Here is a 19183-nt window from a genome sequence, read left to right as displayed (position 1 = left end):
GTAACATCATCAGAAGCAGGGACTTCAATAGGCTAAACCACATCATGAAGAAGGCTAGTTCTGTTCTGGGGATTACTGTGGCACCTCTGGAGAGGATAGAGTAAAGAAGGATTCTTCAGAAAAATCATGAAAATTGTGGTGAACCCTGAGCATTCTCTTCATGAAACTGTTACAGAAAAACAAAGAGTCTTCAGTCAGAGGCTACTTCAAATTCACTGTTATACAGACTGCTCTAGGAGACACTTCCTACCCACTGCCATCACCATCTGCAACAACTATTTGGAGAACCTTGAATAATATGAGATTTTACAACATTTAATTTTCCTTTAAGTATTATTCAATTTCAATGCTGTTTTATGCAGCAAAAAGGCCTCCCTCATAGAAACCAAAATTTGTTATCTTACATAAATAAAACTGTAGTCCGTCATGTTTACTCATATATATTACAATTTTCTCCAAACTCCATCTAATTAGAAAAAATTTGGTTTTAAATACAAAGGACTCACAAACAGTGTCTGGCTAGGCCAGGGCTGTCAAACTCCAGTCTTCAAAGGCTGCTGTCCTGCAGTTTTTAGATGTGCAAAACACTGGAATGAAATGGATTCATTACCTCCTTCTTGTGTGGAGCCCTGCTAATGACATAATTATTCTATTCAGGTGTGGTGCAGTGGAGGCACATCTAAAAGTTGCAGGGCAGTGGCCCTTCAGGACTGGAGTTTGACACCTGTGGGCTAGGTGGTCTTCTCCTAGGCTGCAGAAACATTTAATGGGCGGGACTTTGGCGAAACTGTTTCCAATCACCTCCTTCCATAAACATCCTTTTCTACATCCACTCATCGGCAGATCTTCAGATTCAGTGATGGTACTGATCCTGGCCTCTGAATAACTTCAGGCTTGTTGAGGTGATTCTAATTGTTGGATTCTCTGTCCTCGGCTCCAGCTCGGCCAGCTCCCAAACCTTCGTCTGCTACGAAGCTTCATCTCCATCATCTGTTCGACTACGGCTTCAAGTTTCCTCTTGCTTTCCATTAAACCTCTATTATCTGGCGTTTGACTCCAACTCTGCTTTTGGTTCCCTCTTTCCAAGCACTTGACAACAGCAGCACTGGTCAGGATTACGACCTGAAAATCTTCTCCAGCTATAACTTCAGAATTTTGTTCACAGCATCTACAGAAAATTCTGAATTTTTACAGAGTTTAGGATGACTGAAACACAATGGCAAGGACATATTCCCTGAATTTGAATGAACTGCGCCCCCCTTGTCCACTGGGCTTCCCTCTGAAATTTCATGGTAAAATCAAATGCATCACCTCCATGCCAGTGTTAAAGGGTTGCTGTGAAATGAAGTGGATTATAGCAATCTCTCCCAACAAGAATCCCCGTCTTTATTTGCAACTCTCTGAGTCGCTTACTGGGTTCCCGTATCATTCTCTTCCATGTTGCTGTCTTGTTGTTAAGGCTTAATGGGCAACTCATTCCCTGTGTTTCTTGCACACCATTAAGCAGTTATACCTTTAGTTCTATCTAAAATACTCACAAGTGTACAATAAACCTCAATGAAATAACTTCTACACCAACATAAAGAAGGATGCAAAAAAAAAGCTTCCTCTACTTTGTAGCCTTACTTTAATACAGTGCATCTTATTAGTGCTGCTGTCTGTGTTGAGAAAACCTTTATTTTACTAGGTTGCAAGGAGAAGACATTACCTTCCACAGGATATGAAAAAATGAAGTCCCCCCCTCTCTGTTCTGCGTGGTTAAGGCAGTTGTGTTTGTAATTAAAACAAGTGCAGCAGTGGGCAGTGTCTGGAGAATTTAACTAAACCAGAGTAGCTCTTTTCATCATATGCAGAATTTCAAGGCAAACCCCACTGTGCTCTTTCCTATCAGCAGATCAGAGGTAAGGGGGATCATCAAACGGCGAATGTACATCAATAAGCTGCATGCAATTATTCACCTACCCAAACTGGGAAACAAACACAGGATGGAAAAAGCGCAAGCAAGCACCCAATATACCATTCACAAATGGATGCATGTCCACCCACATGGATTTAAAAGAGGTCCATTCTGCTATCACCCTGTTGGAGTGAGCGCTTCACTCTCCTGCTGCACAGAATCATTCTCTAAGGGCAAATGTGTACACACTGCTATGTGGCTGCATACATTTCACAGGACCCCTTAAAAAAAATACAAAAAATAGGCAACACCGACATTGAATCATGTTGTTTCTGGAATTAGTCTCTAAAGCGTAAATAGGTCACTCTGCTTTTTCCTGTTGTTCCCCCATTCAAGGAAGGCTTTTGCTCTTTTGCTGAGTGGGCGTTTGGCAGTGTGTGCTTATTCCTGAGTGAGGGGGCTATCTTCTCCAGAGATCCAGGGAAAGCAATAGTTTAGCAGTTTTCTTCTTTTTTTTAATTCAAGGGGTTATCAATAAAGATCATCACTTCATTTCTGGGATTACCTCTGTAACATTTTAGGAGCAATTTCCAAAGCTCAGATTAAAAATACTGCCAACAGAAATTAGGGTTTTTTTGTTTTGTTTGTTTGTTTTCAGGTGTGCACTTTCTTCTAAATAGAGAATGTCAGGCATTCATGCCTGAGAGCATGCACCTGTAAGGCTGCTGTTCAGTTTGGCAGGCTTAAATGGTTGTTACGCAATCTCAGTAATATGACCACATGTGTCAATAGCAAGGTTGCACCCCTACCTGATGCAAACATCACAAAAGGTGTGCAAGAACAGAATGCAAAACTCACCGAAAAAGCATTGACCTTTAGTCGCCTCTCCTGCAATCCGTTTAGACTTTCCTGTGATAGCCGCTATGCAGATACCTACTGTAATATCTTTTTTTTCTTCTTTTTTTCTTTTTTTTTTTTTTGCATGCATGTATTCTGAGTTTAATTACCAGACTGATCTGACATTTTGCAAGCCCTTAATTAATCACTGACGAGCCGCGTCTGGTCAAAGTGCCTGGCTCTCCAAGGAGAAGAACTGGCGCAGCGCTGCAACAGCCCTACCGCAAAATACCATAAGAGCCCAACATTTGCACCCAGTCTAACTAAACATGATTTATAATGACCGAAGGACGCAAAAACATGACAGAGACACCGTCTGAAATGAACGCTGCTGCAGCATGCACGGATGAAAAGCGGGGTTCAGTCCCCCGTCTCACTGATGCGACTCTGTCCCCCCCACTAACACCAGAGGAACGGGATGTTTCCTTAAACTAGGTTACATTCTAAGTGAGTCATGGCAAACCCAGATGTTACCGCAAGTTAATGCAAGAAAAGTGCGACAAATATTTTCCAGTCAGAAAACAGAACACTGAGTATATCCTTAGTGAATAAATGACATGTATCTTCCATTGCAGGCGTATTTCTCTCAAATCTTAACTCAGATCTTTTACCTCATAGGGTCCGTCATGTCTCTCTGAAATCACCCGCACGGTCCCGCTTCACAATTAAGATGCATGCTGCCGCCAGAGACGAGAGAGACTGCCGATACCCCAATGTCAAACAGCCCGAAAGCAGCAGCAGCAGCAGATCGCTGTGCAGCTTCCGAAGCTTCCTCCGTTTTCCAGTCACGCACACCTGAGCCTCTTCTCCAAACACCTCTCTCCTTCAACACACCTCTCTGCTCCTCCTCTTTTCAGCACATCTCCCCTCATATTATCTTTGCCCCTCTCCCTCCCGCTCTCCACGACCCCCCTCTGCTGCTGCTCATATTCATTCAGCAGAGCTACTTGTCTGAAGCATTCTTTTCCAATTTTCTTTTTTACAGCTCAGCTACAACCAGACAGCTTTTAGCTTGCACCACTTTCCTGTCCCATACAGACCCAGTGAGGTGTGAGTATTCAGTGTTTTAGTTGGGTGTGCAGGTGTATACCTGGGGCATTTAGCTGGAGTGTCTGGACACTTTTAATCAAACATTGGGTCGATTTTTCAGTCTACAGGATAACAAGGTTTCTAAAAAATTGGTGATAAATGTGTTGTTTTCCATGTGAATGTGTGGGTTATCCTACTCTACAGCTTCACAGCCCCAAAACATGTCTTAGTCGCCCCAAACTGTCTTCAGGTGGGAGTGGCTCTATGTTTCCGCCTTACATTGTCCCATTTGTCTCAGTCCTGTTGTATTAAATACGCCTACACCTGGATATATTTAGCATGTCTGGTTAGCAAGATAATCCCAAATGTGTTGGGGTTTTTTTTAGCCAAGCAGATCTTAAAGTGTGTATTGATCTCTTTGTAATGCTTACTACCTTATTTAGTACAGATTGTATCATGGTGTATTTGAAAAAACACAAACTTACCTAAATATTCTGATGCGGTTGGAGCTTTCTCATCTAACCAAACTACAAAATCTAATATGACGCCTGTCCAGCAATAGCCTAAACAATAAACTGCTTATTAGCCCTTCAGATTGTTTATATTGTGTTAAATCAGTCACAGACTTCATACTGTATTTAAAAGTGAATATATTCTTCAAGTGTTACAATTACACCTAAGTACATATTGAATTGCAATGGTCATCTCATTATCAATATGTCCAATGGATCATTTCAATTGAATATTTGGTAGGCTATGATATTTCAGCAGCTGTGGCATAAAACTCTGCTCTCTGATAATTAATGTAGCACAATGAACAAGCTTCCACCATCCATTATAACCACAACTGATATATTCCTTAGCAGTAAAGATCAAAGTGGAGGGGATTCTGTGATGTTAGAAAAGACAGTAGTGAGGAAAATGTAGTTTGCAACAATATTCAACAACAATATTGGAATCCAATGTTATCTTTGTTGTAAGGTACCTTAAGTCTGTCCATTCACAGTCTAGCTAATCCTTGCGGTGTTGTAAGGGAGCCGGTAACTTTCTCCAATGAAAGCTGCAGGGTACACTGACTCCACACACCAAATAGTCCAACAGTCTTGTTTTTGGACAGGGGGAGTTATGTACATGGAGAGAACCCATCAGTAGAACCCTAACCCACACATGCATGAGGAGAACATGCAAACTCTAGGGTCAGATTTCGAAGGTGCTTTCTTGCTGAAAGGCAATACAGGGCAATAGCTGAGTGCAGAGTTTAATTAGCTAATGTCACAGTTTTTCCAAGTTTGAAGCTGGAACATAGTTCAGGCCAACCATGCACCTACATTTCAAATCTGTCTTCTGAAGTATATGCAACAAACGCTGTTCATCATGAGATTGATTGTGTAAAATGCTGTGAAACATTATTTACAAGAATTTCTAATACTAAGACAGCAAGCAGCAAATAAATCCCAGTGGTTTTCTAACTTAGTACTGGAACACTGATGATGTTGGGTGGGATGTTTATGCGACTTTATTCAAGTTAAAGTTAAATTAAGACAGATAAACAGCATAAATAATGTTGTCATCTTTTAGCCTCTTCTAGAGTAACTTTATAGGTTATTATGAAAGAGAACATGGATAAACCGAAACTCTTCCTTTGACACCATGGGCAGCCTGAAAAGATTAACTTTCCTGACCTTCGCTCCACCACAAATCATTGAAATGGTTCGTTTTTCTAAATGGTACCCAGCAGCACCTCAAGTAAAACAAAACATTACTATAAAAATCAGCAGACTACTAAAAACAATGCAGCCACTTTTAAAAAATTATGAGCTGACAAACAGTTTTTCACTAATAAAATCGGTGAAACTGAAATGTCAGTGTTGTTACTTTAGATACGCTGGCCGAGTAAGATATATAAAAAAAACTAATTAAACCCATAAGCAATTTTTGTATTGTTCAAAAAAATAATGATACAGGTGAGATGTTAGACACTGATTTCACACACAGGACTCCTTGGCACTCTGGACTGTGCCACTTATGGTTCTGCCGTCTCCTCTTTGTTTTCGAAAACTCTCAGGCCGAGCCTCCTCTGTTGGTGATTTGTCAAGGGCCAGAGGCAAATTACACAGGGACTCATCTTTGTACCTTGATCACAGTATTTATCGGGAGTTTAGACTGCTGGCTGATCATATGCTACTATGGCTTGCCATAGAAACTGGTTGCAGTTATGACACATTTAGGTGCCTAATTTTGTCAATCAGAGCAGCTAATTTGATTTCTTTAACAGGCTGTGTCAAATTTTGTTATACAAGATATCAGTCGATATTAGGATACCGGCAAGCAGAACAAAAATCAAAGCCTTCATTGTTTCTTTTTCTCAGCTGTGTCTTTTGCTTATAATTTCTTGATTTCTCAATTTCTTAATGCCTTCTATAAAAAAGGCTTATTATGCTGTAATTGCCCGTCTATGTGCATTTAATCAGATGTTTCGGATCAAGATAGACTGAGTGTATCCCTTTCTTCTCACAGATCAGACAGGCACCAGAGGTGACTCCATGGGCTGAGATGACTACGCAGAGGAGGAGATCGATTAACATTTGAAGTTTCAATGCGGTCGCATGAGAGTAAAAGAGCCATTAACCTATACGGATTTGTTTGGCATCCAGCTACAGAGCCACAGAGATTAAATCATTAATGATAAAAAAGTCAATGCACATCTAATGGAAGCATCTCACTATGGTCTCCATTATGCAATGACAACACAGAGGCTGCCAGACACAACAAGCTTCTTGAGACTCTAAGAAAATCAGTGTTTCAAATATATTCTTATCAGATCCTACAAATGCAAAATATATGACTGTTACTATAATATATATATTTTTTATCTTTTCTTGCTTTTTGTGCCAAAGAAAGCCAGAAGTGTGGCTTGACCTCCACTGTGGCTAAATATGCAGACAATAATATTTCAGAAACAGTTTTGTCTGAAAATACAATTACAAACAAATTGCAATTGTTGGGGCTTTTTTTATTTATTTATTTATTAGATTTTTGTTTTTCTTTTGCAAAGGAATATTCCGAAAGCTGTCCAAGAAACAGAGAGTTATCTGGAAATACTTCTTTCTCTGAAATGCATGACGGGTTGCTTAGACTAGGTCACCTAAATGCGTGTAAAATGTTGTTTTCAACTGTGCATACCAAATAAAAGAAGTTAAGAGTCACATACCTCAGCTTGCAGGGGTGAATACTCCCACAGAAACACAGCATCCCTCACCAGTGCATCACGGCATCATGCTCACTGTGGTTAATCTACTTTTTCACTATGGCAACAAATGAACATCCCTCCTCTCTCTCTCTCTCTCTATAACTCTCTCTGTCTGTCTCTATCTTTTCTGTCTCGCTTCCTCTCTGCTCCAATGAGGAGGCTTTGTCCATCACAGGTCTCCCACCATCTCTCTGTTTGCTTTCTGTCTCTCCTTCTCTATCTCACATCACACCTACCTCCACGATACCATCTGGAGATGCATACTGGTACAGTAAAGCCCGGGGAGAGATCCAAAGAGAGATGGAGATGGGTCTACGGGATACATGCGGGGGGCAGGTTTAGAGCTTGGCTATGACAAGGCTTGGATTAATTTGTCTGCCAAATGCACTTGGGATTAGTGAACCATTAAAAGAGCATGACATATATGCGTACACATACACAGCTGTGCATTTTTAGACACTGCCTTGTCGTGCAAACACATGAAGGTTGGACATAGTGGTAACCTTAACCTGATCTCTGTTCTATGTTTTCTTACAATTATGGGTTCGTTTTAAAACAAGAAAGCCATCAAGACTGTCAATAGTTCACTTGCAAACTGTCTGCATGCCTCACCCAAATGTGCCCTTGTGCAGCCACATGTAGAAACAAAATATATTTAATGAATATTCAGCTTTTAAAGGACAACAGACGCAACTGGCTCACAGACCAACTAAGAATATCTTCGAAATTCCAGACTGTCAAGCTTCTTTTTCTGCAAAACACCGGCTTATAGATTCTCAATCAAACTCTAGTTTCACTCAGAAGAAGAAGAAGAAAAGCAATTTCTGTGTACAGTAAACCAGAACATTTCAACAGTAATGTAAAGTCCCTTTCTTACAGTCCAGTAGACGAGTTACTGCAGAGTAAGATACATCAGTAAAAAAAAAAAAAAGCCTTAAAACTTAAAAGAAAAATAACAGAAAAATCTTATTAAATGAATCAATAGAAATAGTAAAACGTTGTAGTGTTTATAAGAACTTGACATTAACAAGATCAGAATATTCACTTTGGATTCAAGGAGGTTTCTATGACACACAAATTTAAACACTGACAGAATCTCAATGGATCTGAACAGAAAGTTAAAGGGCTGCAGAGATCTAAGCACAAAACTAAATGGTTTTGAGCGACAGTGTCTATAAAGTGAAAATTGTCCTGAACATTCTTGGAATTTCATTAAAATGTAGAGCAGAACTTGGATCAGATGAAGAAAAGAGACATACAAGCTTACCGAGTGACTGCTAAGGGATTCTGCTCAACACAGAATCAGCCATCAATTTCTACACCTGTTTAATCCTGGCAGGATTATAAGGGGGTTGTGCTCATCTCCAGCGGTCATTGGGTGATATCCTGGGCAAACTCTGAACTGGTTGTCAAAAGTAAACACAAAGACATGCAAACCAGGTACATGTCACTGAGAGCTAAGGACAATTTAGACATGCAAGGTAGTGGTCCCTGAGGACCAGTATTGGGAAACACTGGTCAAAAACCATTCATGAACAGAAAATAGATTTTTTTTTTTTTGACCAGTCTAAACTGGCCTTGTGACCATGAGAATATGTCAGATTACCCAGAGAAAATCCATCATGCATGGGAAGAATAAGAAAAAAATAAGTTAAAGTAAATCTTATGTGCTTATTTGTTTTGTTTGGGACCAATAATAAATCTTGCTTGAAATCTGAATTTAAATTACATGACAAGTTTTCCCTCCAAGAAATTATGATTTTTTTTTTTTTTTTGCTCAAATCACCCAAAGTTGTGGCGATTTCAGCAAAAATTTGGAACATTTTGTTTCGACCCAGTCGCATGGCTTCAGACAAAACATAACCAAGCAAAGAAAGCAATAGCTTCAGATAACAGTTTTTTCTGTCTCAACAATTGCCATAAAAATCAATTTGTACATTTATTGCGTTCCACTTAAGAGCAGATAATGGAGGCAGTAAGTTCAGGATGAAAGTCCAGACATGTCTCTCACACTAACACAATGTAATCTTTGTGTTCCCATCTTAGAGAATATGAAGGGAGCCTTTATTTTAGGTCCATATCTCATGATGTTAGATGCAGGTCGAACTTAATTTTCTTTCACCCCAACAGAGTAGAGCAGTGTCCAGTGTCCAGATTACCCTACATAAGGACCTACACACTGTCCTTCCATCAACAGTGTGAAAGACACCAGAAGAGACTTGAACTCCTTTGCCTGAGGCAGAGAATAACAACACTCCAGAACATCACCTGCTTTCACAGGTGAGAACTATTGCCTCGGACATGGACAAGCTAACTCTCGTCCTAGCCATTTCACACATCACAAACCACTCCATTGGACATCTAAGGTCGTGTACTGAAAACACCGAAAAACAAAGATCAGGCTTTGAGGTTCCTCTTTCACATAACATTTACAAACGTCATGAACTCAGAAAGATGAATTGTCTCCGACGTGCCTCTGGCCAGTCATAACTCAACAGGAGGCGACGATATTACACTCAGCTGTGAGCTTTCAGAAGCTAAGCCAGCAGCGCGGGACAACAAGAGACGTCATGAAGCATTGACATCAGCACTGTGCATAAGATCATTTTTGAAAGTGTCCACATAACGTTCTTACATAAAATAAAATAATAATGAACAATTATAGTGGTTTCTTGTTAACCAAGAACACATTTGTAAAAGGAAAATTATTTCTGAGTCTTCTTTGTGCTTTTATACCCTGCAGCTGGCTGGTCACACAAACCAATCATCACTCCTTCAACCGGTGAAGCTAACTTGCCCCTGTTAGAATCCGGTGACGTAGGACTGTCACTACCTCACTTGACAAGGCCCATTCACAAAGCAAATGGAAACGGCAAAAAGACAAGCTCAGAATTGTGAAAATAATGAGAACGCAGCTCTTTCTGAAGTTAAACAGTGACTGGATAAACCTTAAAAGCTTCCCTGGCACCTCACAGCACCTCCACCAAATGTCTCGGGAGACACATTAATCTTCTCCAGACATAAGATTTATTTCTATCTGTTTCTGTAATTCAAACTGTTTTATGTTTAAGTGCTTGTGCTTTTTCTATCATTTGTGCCGTGATGGGTTGTGAGCCAATCCTTTCCTATCAAAACCTGCAACTGTTCAAGTATTTAGTTTGTGAATCATTTAGCTTTGCTCTTTTTGATCTAGAATTTGTTATATAAAATGGTTGAATAGCTATTTTTAAATGATTTAGTCCTAAGTAATACCGACAGCAGACTGCTCATTATGTTAAATCCATCCATTCATCCACTGTCTATAGCCGCTTGTCTATGTAGGATCACATTTAGGGCTGATGCCGACCTCCAGAGGCGGGGTGTACCTTGAACAGGGTGCCAGTCCATCGCAGGCTTTTCCTTTTTTGTGTTTTAATCATTTTATCATCATAAGCCTGTTGTAAGGAAGAACACTGACTGCAAGCAGATACATCTGGCAGCAGCCCCCTTCGTCCATTGATCCAAATTATGTCATGCATTAAGAGGTGACTGATGACCAAAAGACCACAACAGTGTTAGTGATCACTTGAATGCACCATTTAAAAAGGAATCGACTGCCAGTAATGGCTTACAGGATCACTATGAATCATAAATCACGGCATACCAGATGTGAGCTGCAGACTAAGCTGCTCCTAAAACACATTTGGACTTAAAATTTGAGCTTCTGGAGGCTCCATCCTCTGATTTTAGGATGTAGCTTAATCCCCCTGTATATGTTTTTATGCCTTTTACCATAAGGTAATACTGGCCTTTAGGACCAGGCCTTCACAAAACAATATAATTAAAAAAAAAACAAATATTTTCACTCATATACATCACAGTTCATGCAAACCTTAAAGACTCTTGCCATATTACATCATTCCACTGATATTGCAAATGACCTTAGGATCACTTTTCATGGTAAACCGTTGTTTTTGTAAAGCAGAAAATCAGCTATCAAGTTGCCTCATGCTCATAAGTAGACACACACACATGCACACCCCCACACACACGCACACACACACAAACAAAATGGTAAGCAGAGTACCCAAAAAGGGACTCTTGAGACTTCAGTAGTGCAAATTAGTATCAATAATTGAATTACAATTGATCAAACTGAGACAATTCAATCTCATGTAATAGAGTGTAGCATGTCAAATGATGTGGGGATTGGATTTAATGACAGAGCTGATGAAAATCATCCTATTATAACAGAATATGAGCGTAATCTGACACTGACACTGTTAGGCAGAGTTTGTGGGGCATGTGGGGGGGAGAAAATAGCAACAGTTCCCCCTGGTTGGAGGAAAATGAGATTACAGTGACAGAATAAATGCTACAAGAAATAACCCAACACCTGCACTCCTTATGTTTGCATAATCATAATCAGCGTGTGCATCAGAGTGTCCTCGGCAGACGTGCAACATCCATCGGATAAAATATTCTTATTCCCACACTCCTCCACAAATTGCAGAACAAGAGACTCCGTGTCATTCAGCAAATCAATTATTCAATGGCATTTCTGGATAACAGTGGATGCCCACGGTTGCCATAGACACGCAGCTGATCTACAGGTTTGACACTTTTCTGTGATATTTTCCCTCTAAGTGAGACAAATAGAGAATTAAAAACATCAGCTTAACGCCAGCGGAGAAGCGAGGACGTCAGTTATAAAAGACTCACTCTAATTTAAACGCTTCCTGCCTCACAGACCACATGAAGATTGGGTTTTAATGATGGCCATTTGTCTCATGGTAACTAGACAAGTTTGTGATATTGTGATAAAAACGATCACATTGATTTCCTGTTTCCAATACGATAAGATTAAGGTAGAAGTCAAACAAACACATCCCCTGTTATATTTTTACAAGAATCTGGTTGCCTTCTTACACACCACCGCTCAAAATAAGATAACTTATGGAAATTTATTTATTTTAAAAATTACTGACAGGTTTCTCCCTGCAGGCTAGGTATTCAGAATACCATGTAGACTGTTATTACTAGTGGTATTTTTGGCAACTTTTAAAGAGTTTAAAAGAGCTTGTCCTCAACATCACTGCAGGCTGCTGTGACGTCTGGGTGCATCCAAACAAAAAGCAGCCTCGGTGTTAACTGTCAGCACAGGCTGACAAGCTGTCAGTGTCTCCGACTACCTGAACGCTCCGATAACACGCTCAGCACATATACTGGGGACCCTGCAGTTGTGTATTAATTCTACCCTGCAGGAAGAAAGTGATAACCTGGGGAAAAGTAAATGTTTTTGTTGTTGTTGTTGGGGTCGGCTATTGCTTTATTTCGTATCAAGAAATATGTGGTGTGTGGAGTTAATTTGACATTTTGTTTCTTAGATTAAAAATCACCACTGGACGTTTTTCTAAATACAAATGAGGCACATAAAAGTCAGCAGGTTATGACCCTTAAAGCCTTTTAAAAGTGTACGGACACAAGCGCTTAACCAACCTGCGTCAGCGCATTCAGTGGTCGAAGTGCTTAGGTCATTTATGTAACTATGCATTTAATGAAAATAAACCAACACTTACGTGATAGGTGGATGAAAGAGGAACGTCAGTATTGATTGCAGAATATGTTTTATGTTAACAGTAAGGAACTAGTTCAATACTTTTTATATAATGTTGTAAATAATGTCATTGGAAATAATAAAATGTTGTAATGGTTTAATGATATTTCCTCATCAAAAACACACATGTAGTGTGGCTTTGATTCTTTTATACATGTTTGAGAAATCCTTGAATCTCCCACAGCAGCCATTCAGGGAGGCCTAAACATTTCTTACTGTGTCAGAAAGAGCAGGAGCTTCATGAAGGGATAGAAGCCAATTTCAAGGCAAAGTAAAACAAAAAAAAGTAGGTTATTTCTCATTTTCATAACAACTGAAGATTTGATTTTTGTGCTATAAAATTGCTTGTTAAATTCACAATACCACCATACAAACAGCTCATACTGCCCTCTTGTGTCTGGTTGAAGAATAGAAATATTGAAATATTAACTCTACTGGCATCATCTGGCATCTGGAATATTCAGGAGTCGCTGGTCTGAATCGCAGTAAACTTCACAGGCTTATATAAGGTGAAATTCCTTGCAAGTTCAAAGAAATACACAGCGTATCTGTACTCGGCTCTCTCAAAGGAACCCTGAGGGCGGGTTTATCCTGTGACGGTCATTCCTGTGCGCTCTACTGCGTTCCTGCAGCCAGATAAGCTGCATCCCGTGCCTGACCACAGCAGCATGTGAGCGGCTTGTGATCCTGGAGTTTGCACAGATAATTCTGGGGTCTGTTATTAAATGTTTATTTTCCAAAGAATTTTTAAAAGTTCAAAACAATAAAGTACCTGTTTAATATTAATTACAAATAACTCTTAAGAAGTTAAAGAAGTACTCTGTGAGAGCTAATATTAAGATCTAACACTGAATTAGTGTTAGTAAGTGTTAAATTATTAACTCCAACAGATTTGATATTTGACACTTTATAAGAGTTAAGGCACTAACTCTCTAAAAAGAGTTAAATTAACACTTTCTGGTGTGGACCCATATAGATACTTTAAAAGTGTTGAAATCAAATCTGACAGTGTTAATCTGGGTCTCCTGGATTTGCTGTGTACAAGGCTGATAGCCGGCTAATAATCAACTTGTTGGACTTATTGCTGTTGTAAGAGCAGAACAACAAAAACGTTGCATTTCTGTGCAACAAGAAAATGTATTCAAACACTACAAATACATTTAGCAAGTGTTGGTTTAGCTTTTATTGTATGAAAAATAACAAGGTTGTGAATAACATTAGTGGCTGCATTAAACAATAATTTACTTTTCTGAGTCAGGAAATGTTTCTTTTGCTTAAGTGAAATACTGAAGTGCCACAGCATTTATTAATATATTAAACTTAATGTGTCCTTGTCTCTCCAGTGCATTTTCTGTTCCACAGTCAAAGCTTGTGTTTTTATTTCCCTCTCTGTAAAATACCAACAGCACTAACACTCTGTATCATGTCTGTATGAATTGCTGTTGTCATTTTCAATAAGACCACTTGTCAGTGCAGAGGAATATCAAGCCTCAGTACCTGTTTGTTTCATTTATTTGGCAAGAAATGCTCATTCATCGAATCACTGCAGAGGATGAAGCTTCCATAGGAAAATGGAGTCGTACTAAATTAAACAGATTTGATCTAGAAAGGGATTGTTGATGATACCAGGCTGACTTGAGTGACACTAAAATGTAGCCTTGCATTTTTATTTTGTTGCTTTCTCTACCCTCGATGAAGATTGATGAAAACTGAGCATTTTTTTCTGAACTACTGAAAGAGGAACCTGGAAGAGAAAATATGAGATTAAAAAAAAAGACCTTTTGACCGTTTTATCTACAAATTTCAGAACAAAGATTCCACAAAGCCTGCAATCAATTTTTAAAACTAAAATGTTAATATTTGGATCAAATGAGAAATGCTGTTTTCCTTTTGCAAATATTATTCAATTCTTGGGAATATAGCATAACTATTTTCAAGTCTTGCCACACATTCTTAATTGGATTTAGGGCCAAAACTCAATAAAACCCTGCAGATGTTGGGGTCAAATTAGAATGGGTTCTAATTCTGATTAGTGTAAAACATCAGTTTTCCACTTTCATATCTTTACTCAGTTCTTCCTCTCACTTTCAGAGGGAGACATTGATTTTGCCATGCGTAAATTCCTGCCCTCGAGGGTTTTTGTTTAGGGGTGGTTGATGGGTTGGGGCCTGCAGTGGTGCATACATAACCACAAAACCTCCCTCTTCTGCCTGAGGTAGGAAAGGGTGAGGTCAGCTGATCTCAAGACAAAGTGAAAAAAGGAATCAAGAGTATTATCCTGAGCATGTGATGCTCGTAATAATCTGTGTGTGAGTGAATGCAGGAAATTGCACACTTTTTTCTGAGGACAGCCCCCAAAACGGCTGAATGAGTAGGCAGAGACCAGGGGAGAGCTGCCTGGGTGTGCGAAAGAGAAGGTCGACGGAGGTTTAGAAGCTGCTTAGATGGTAGGTTACAAGATCCAAGTTTAACATAATGATTCTAAAATATTCTGCATTTGTACAATTGATTGCTGAGGTATTCTGTTGATTTAATTCCAATATCTAGAAGAGACTTCTTGCCACTCAATCTTCTAAGCAGTTCTTCTTTTCTGTGTTTGTCAGCAGAGGTTTGGAACGTAACAGGTTCTGTTTCTGTGAAATATTGCCACGGTGTTTGGAGACCAAAGTAACTCTTCAACATGAAGAACCTGTTTGGGTCTGTTGTCCTTTTTCACCTGATGGGGGTTTGTTCGTCCCAGTTTCCTCGCCCCTGTGCCAACTCCGAGGGGCTGCGAACTAAAGAATGCTGTCCAGTTTGGGAAGGAGACGGCTCGGCTTGCGGAGCTCTGTCGGGCCGCGGGTTCTGCACCGAGGTGCTGGTCTCAGATGAGCCCAACGGGCCACAGTACCCACACACTGGGATTGATGACAGAGAGCGCTGGCCTTTGGCTTTCTTCAACCGTACGTGTCGCTGTGCCGGAAACTACGGAGGGTTTAACTGTGGAGAGTGCAGGTTTGGGTACTGGGGTGGAAACTGTGCTCAGTACAGGGAATCAGTGCGACGGAACATCATGACCATGTCAACTGCAGAGCAGCAGAAATTCATCTCTTACCTCAACCTGGCTAAAAACACCATCAACCCTGACTACGTCATCTCCACAGCAACTAGAGCAGAGATGGGAGAAGATGGCGAGAACCCCATGTTCTCTGACATCAACACCTACGATCTGTTTGTCTGGATACACTACTATGTCTCCAGAGACACCTTCCTAGGGGGGCCAGGGAACGTCTGGAGAGACATCGACTTTGCCCATGAATCTGCAGCATTTCTGCCCTGGCACAGAGTCTTCCTGCTTCACTGGGAGAATGAGATAAGGAAAATTACAGGGGATTTTAACTTCACCATCCCATACTGGGACTGGAGAAATGCCCAGTCTTGTGAAGTGTGTACCGATGCTCTCATGGGCGGACGCAACTCCCTCAATTCCAACCTCATCAGCCCTGCTTCCGTCTTCTCCTCATGGAAGGTAGGAAAATATGTCTTTCAAATCAACAAATCTGTTGTTGTTTCTATTGAAACAACAACAGATTTAAAGTCTTTTCTCATTTTTAAATCACACAGATTTTTTTGAAATGATACAGTTTTCTGAGTTTTATGCTCAGTTAATCGGTGAAGCCTAGAAATGCTGAATTCAAAACATTTGTTGCTGCACCTGCCATTGGATCGAAGCATTACTCATTTCTTGTCTTGAAGAATTTTGCTTTCTGCTTGCTTTGCTATTAATACAATCCTAAACACTTTGCTGCTTAGGGGATACCTGCAACTCTTAACCTGACAGCTCCGGTTTTAGATTTAAAGACTCTTCACTGACATTGTTTTAAGAAGCATTTGTGTTTGCATATCTTGTGGTGAAGGTAATCTGCTCGCAGCCCGAGGAGTACAACAACCGAGAAGTCCTGTGCAATACCACTGGAGAGGGTCCGCTGTTGCGTAATCCTGGCAACCACGATAGAAACCGCGTGCCGAGACTTCCTACAACAGCTGATGTGGACTTTGCTGTAGGCCTACCTGAGTACGAGACGGGAAACATGGACCGTTTCGCCAACATGAGCTTTAGAAACGTCCTGGAGGGTAAACATGCAAAACATTTCCCTGTACACTCCTGTGAGTTAAACACCTACTCAAAATGCCTGCTACATTACTTATTATAAAAAGGTAGAGCTATGTTTCAACCACAACATATTTATCTTCATACAGTGAAAGAGCTACTTCCAATTCCATGTAAAACAAACAGAAATGTTAAGAAATACAGTTTGTGTAATAAGAAGCAGATGGTTAAAATATGTATTCAATCGAAAAGCATTTACTTTTTTTTGTCTTATTGCACTGTGGTCAAGTTGAAATACTTTGGCAATTCAAATTACATCTGACTTTGAATGAGTACGACCTTTGAGCATCAATTTAATTTTGACATTATAATTTGCATGTTCTAAATTCCCCTAGATATTGTGTTTATGTTTATATCCTGATCTCTACTGTCCATTTTATTTTGTTCCTGTCTGTTTCTTGCTTTAAATAAAGTTATTGTGGGGAAAACAAGAGAGAACATGAGGACAGAAAGGAAAAAAAACTGCGTAAATAGTGGTTTCCACCCACTTCAAAATAAAAGCATATTGTCTAACAACTTGAAGACTTCTTAAAGCTGCAGCATTCAAATTCTTAGACAAAGTCCACATTTTTTCTCAAAGTGCCCCAGTGCAGCTGAAACAGTCAATAACCATAAGCAACAACACAGATGTTGAACTTTACTCAAATGAAAGTTTATAAAACAACCAGAAATAATAATTTGGGTGAAACTAAGTAGCTAAACATGATCAAAACTAGCAAAAGTGCTAAAGTGCTAAGCTAAAAATGACCCTATTAGCTAAAGTGTGCAACTCAGATAGCTCACTCTGTATTCAGGCTAACTGTCTGCTGTAGAGGAGAATAAACTTCTGTCGCTACAATGTGTGTCTTTGCATACCTTTTTCATGCAAAACCAATTAATCTACTTTCCTAAAATACATGAATATAATTAAAATTCTCCTCATTTGTTTTCTCATCTCCATACAATTAATGTGGCCCGTTCTGCTTGATATTTTCTGTATTTTGTCATTATTTACCTTTGCTATATTTGACTCTGTGTTTCTCCTGCAGGATTTGCCAGCCCAGAGACTGGCCAAGCAGTACCAGGCCAGAGCACCATGCACAACTCCCTGCATGTCTTTATGAACGGCTCCATGTCCAACGTCCAGGGTTCAGCCAATGACCCCATATTCCTGTTGCACCATACTTTCATTGACAGGTAGCCCATGGCGTTTACATACAAACTGGATGTAAAATTGCTCACAATAACCTAATTAAACAATCCGCCACATTTTCTTTATTTTGCGTCTTACTTTTAGCATCTTTGAGCGCTGGCTCAGGACCCACCAGCCTCTCAGGAGCAGCTACCCACGAGCAAATGCCCCTATTGGACACAACGACGGATACTATATGATACCTTTCCTTCCACTCTACAGAAACGGAGAGTACTTCCTGTCCAACAGGGTGCTAGGATATGAGTATGCTTATCTGCTAGATCCAGGTCAGTGCATAATTTCAAACGCGTCCAGTAAATGTGTTTTCCTGCAGCTATTTGTCCTCTACTTGCATCTTGTCCACTCTGCATCTCCACAGGCCAGAGGTTTGTGCAGGAGTTTGTGACCCCCTACCTGGAGCAGGCCAAAGAAATCTGGCAGTGGCTGCTTGGGGCCGGGATCCTGGGGGCTTTGATTGCTTCGATTTTTGCCGTTCTGATAGTCTTCGCAAGAAGGAGGTGGAAGAGGAGCCAGAGAAGGAAGAGGGCATCGAGTTATGGAGAGAGGCAGCCACTACTACAGAGCAGCTCAGAGGAAGGATCGTCGTCGTATCAAACCACTCTTTAACAAAAACAGACAGCGCCCAAACAGCTGCATATGAATGTCCAAACTCTGTTCAGGATACTTCCATTTCGAAAAGGCCAATGGGATGCAAAACAAAGCAAATAATTACAATGAATCAGGTAATAGATGCAGTTACAGATCAAGCAGTGAAGCCTCATCAAGGAGAACAAAACATGTTTTTCACGTCACCTGAAGTATGTGAGCACTGTTTGATTTCCAGTAACGTGAACAGAACTATTATTTACCTCACATCTTACTACGCTTTAAGAGTAATTCTAATTACATGGGACATGTAGGGTGTTAAACTTTTAAGTTCACCCAATTAGGCAAAGTTTAAATACTGTAAAATTCCACTGCTGTTAAACTCGTGACCTTGAAGCGTCTCAGAGAAACTCCAAGTTACTCCTGGTCAAAATTATTGCCATCCACAGACAGTGAGTCATGTAATCATGCAGCTCTGCACTCATCTCATGAATAAATATGAACCTGTGTTTTGTGAGTTCACAATGGTGCTTAGATAATCCAGTGTAAATTTGCAAATAAAAAACAAATAAAGTGTTAAATTAATA

At 40.0% G+C, this 19183-nt stretch overlaps 2 protein-coding genes across 5 annotated transcripts in view; one reads left to right on the top strand and one right to left on the bottom strand.

The window, feature by feature from the left end:
- Positions 1-7140, bottom strand: part of grm5b (glutamate receptor, metabotropic 5b) — a 76333-nt gene extending 69193 nt beyond the window's left edge. Inside the window, exon 1 of one of the 3 annotated variants that reach the window (XM_008425499.2) lies at positions 7035-7140. The gene's annotated coding sequence lies outside the window, so the exon portion shown is untranslated. Of the gene's footprint in view, positions 1-2755; positions 3153-3405; positions 3667-7034 lie in introns of those variants that run through there. The other 2 variants (XM_008425498.2, XM_008425500.2) reach the window with 2 other exon arrangements.
- A 7619-nt stretch (positions 7141-14759) lies between these two features.
- On the top strand, positions 14760-19183 carry tyr (tyrosinase). 2 transcript variants are annotated; one of them, XM_008425495.2, is made up of 6 exons: positions 14760-15116; positions 15276-16177; positions 16566-16782; positions 17848-17995; positions 18096-18277; positions 18370-19183. In XM_008425495.2, exons 2-6 carry the CDS (start codon positions 15350-15352, stop codon positions 18615-18617), a joined length of 1623 nt encoding a protein of 540 aa, XP_008423717.1. In that variant the 5' UTR covers positions 14760-15116; positions 15276-15349; the 3' UTR covers positions 18618-19183. The 2 variants fall into 2 exon arrangements, with proteins under 2 accessions (XP_008423717.1, XP_008423718.1); XM_008425496.2 differs by having other exon boundaries at positions 15273-16177.

This window comes from Poecilia reticulata, linkage group LG13 (assembly GCF_000633615.1).
Source record: "Poecilia reticulata strain Guanapo linkage group LG13, Guppy_female_1.0+MT, whole genome shotgun sequence".
Taxonomy (NCBI): Eukaryota; Metazoa; Chordata; class Actinopteri; order Cyprinodontiformes; family Poeciliidae; genus Poecilia; species Poecilia reticulata.
Note: the sequence above shows the minus strand (reverse complement) of the source record. Positions and strands in the feature narration are given on the sequence as shown.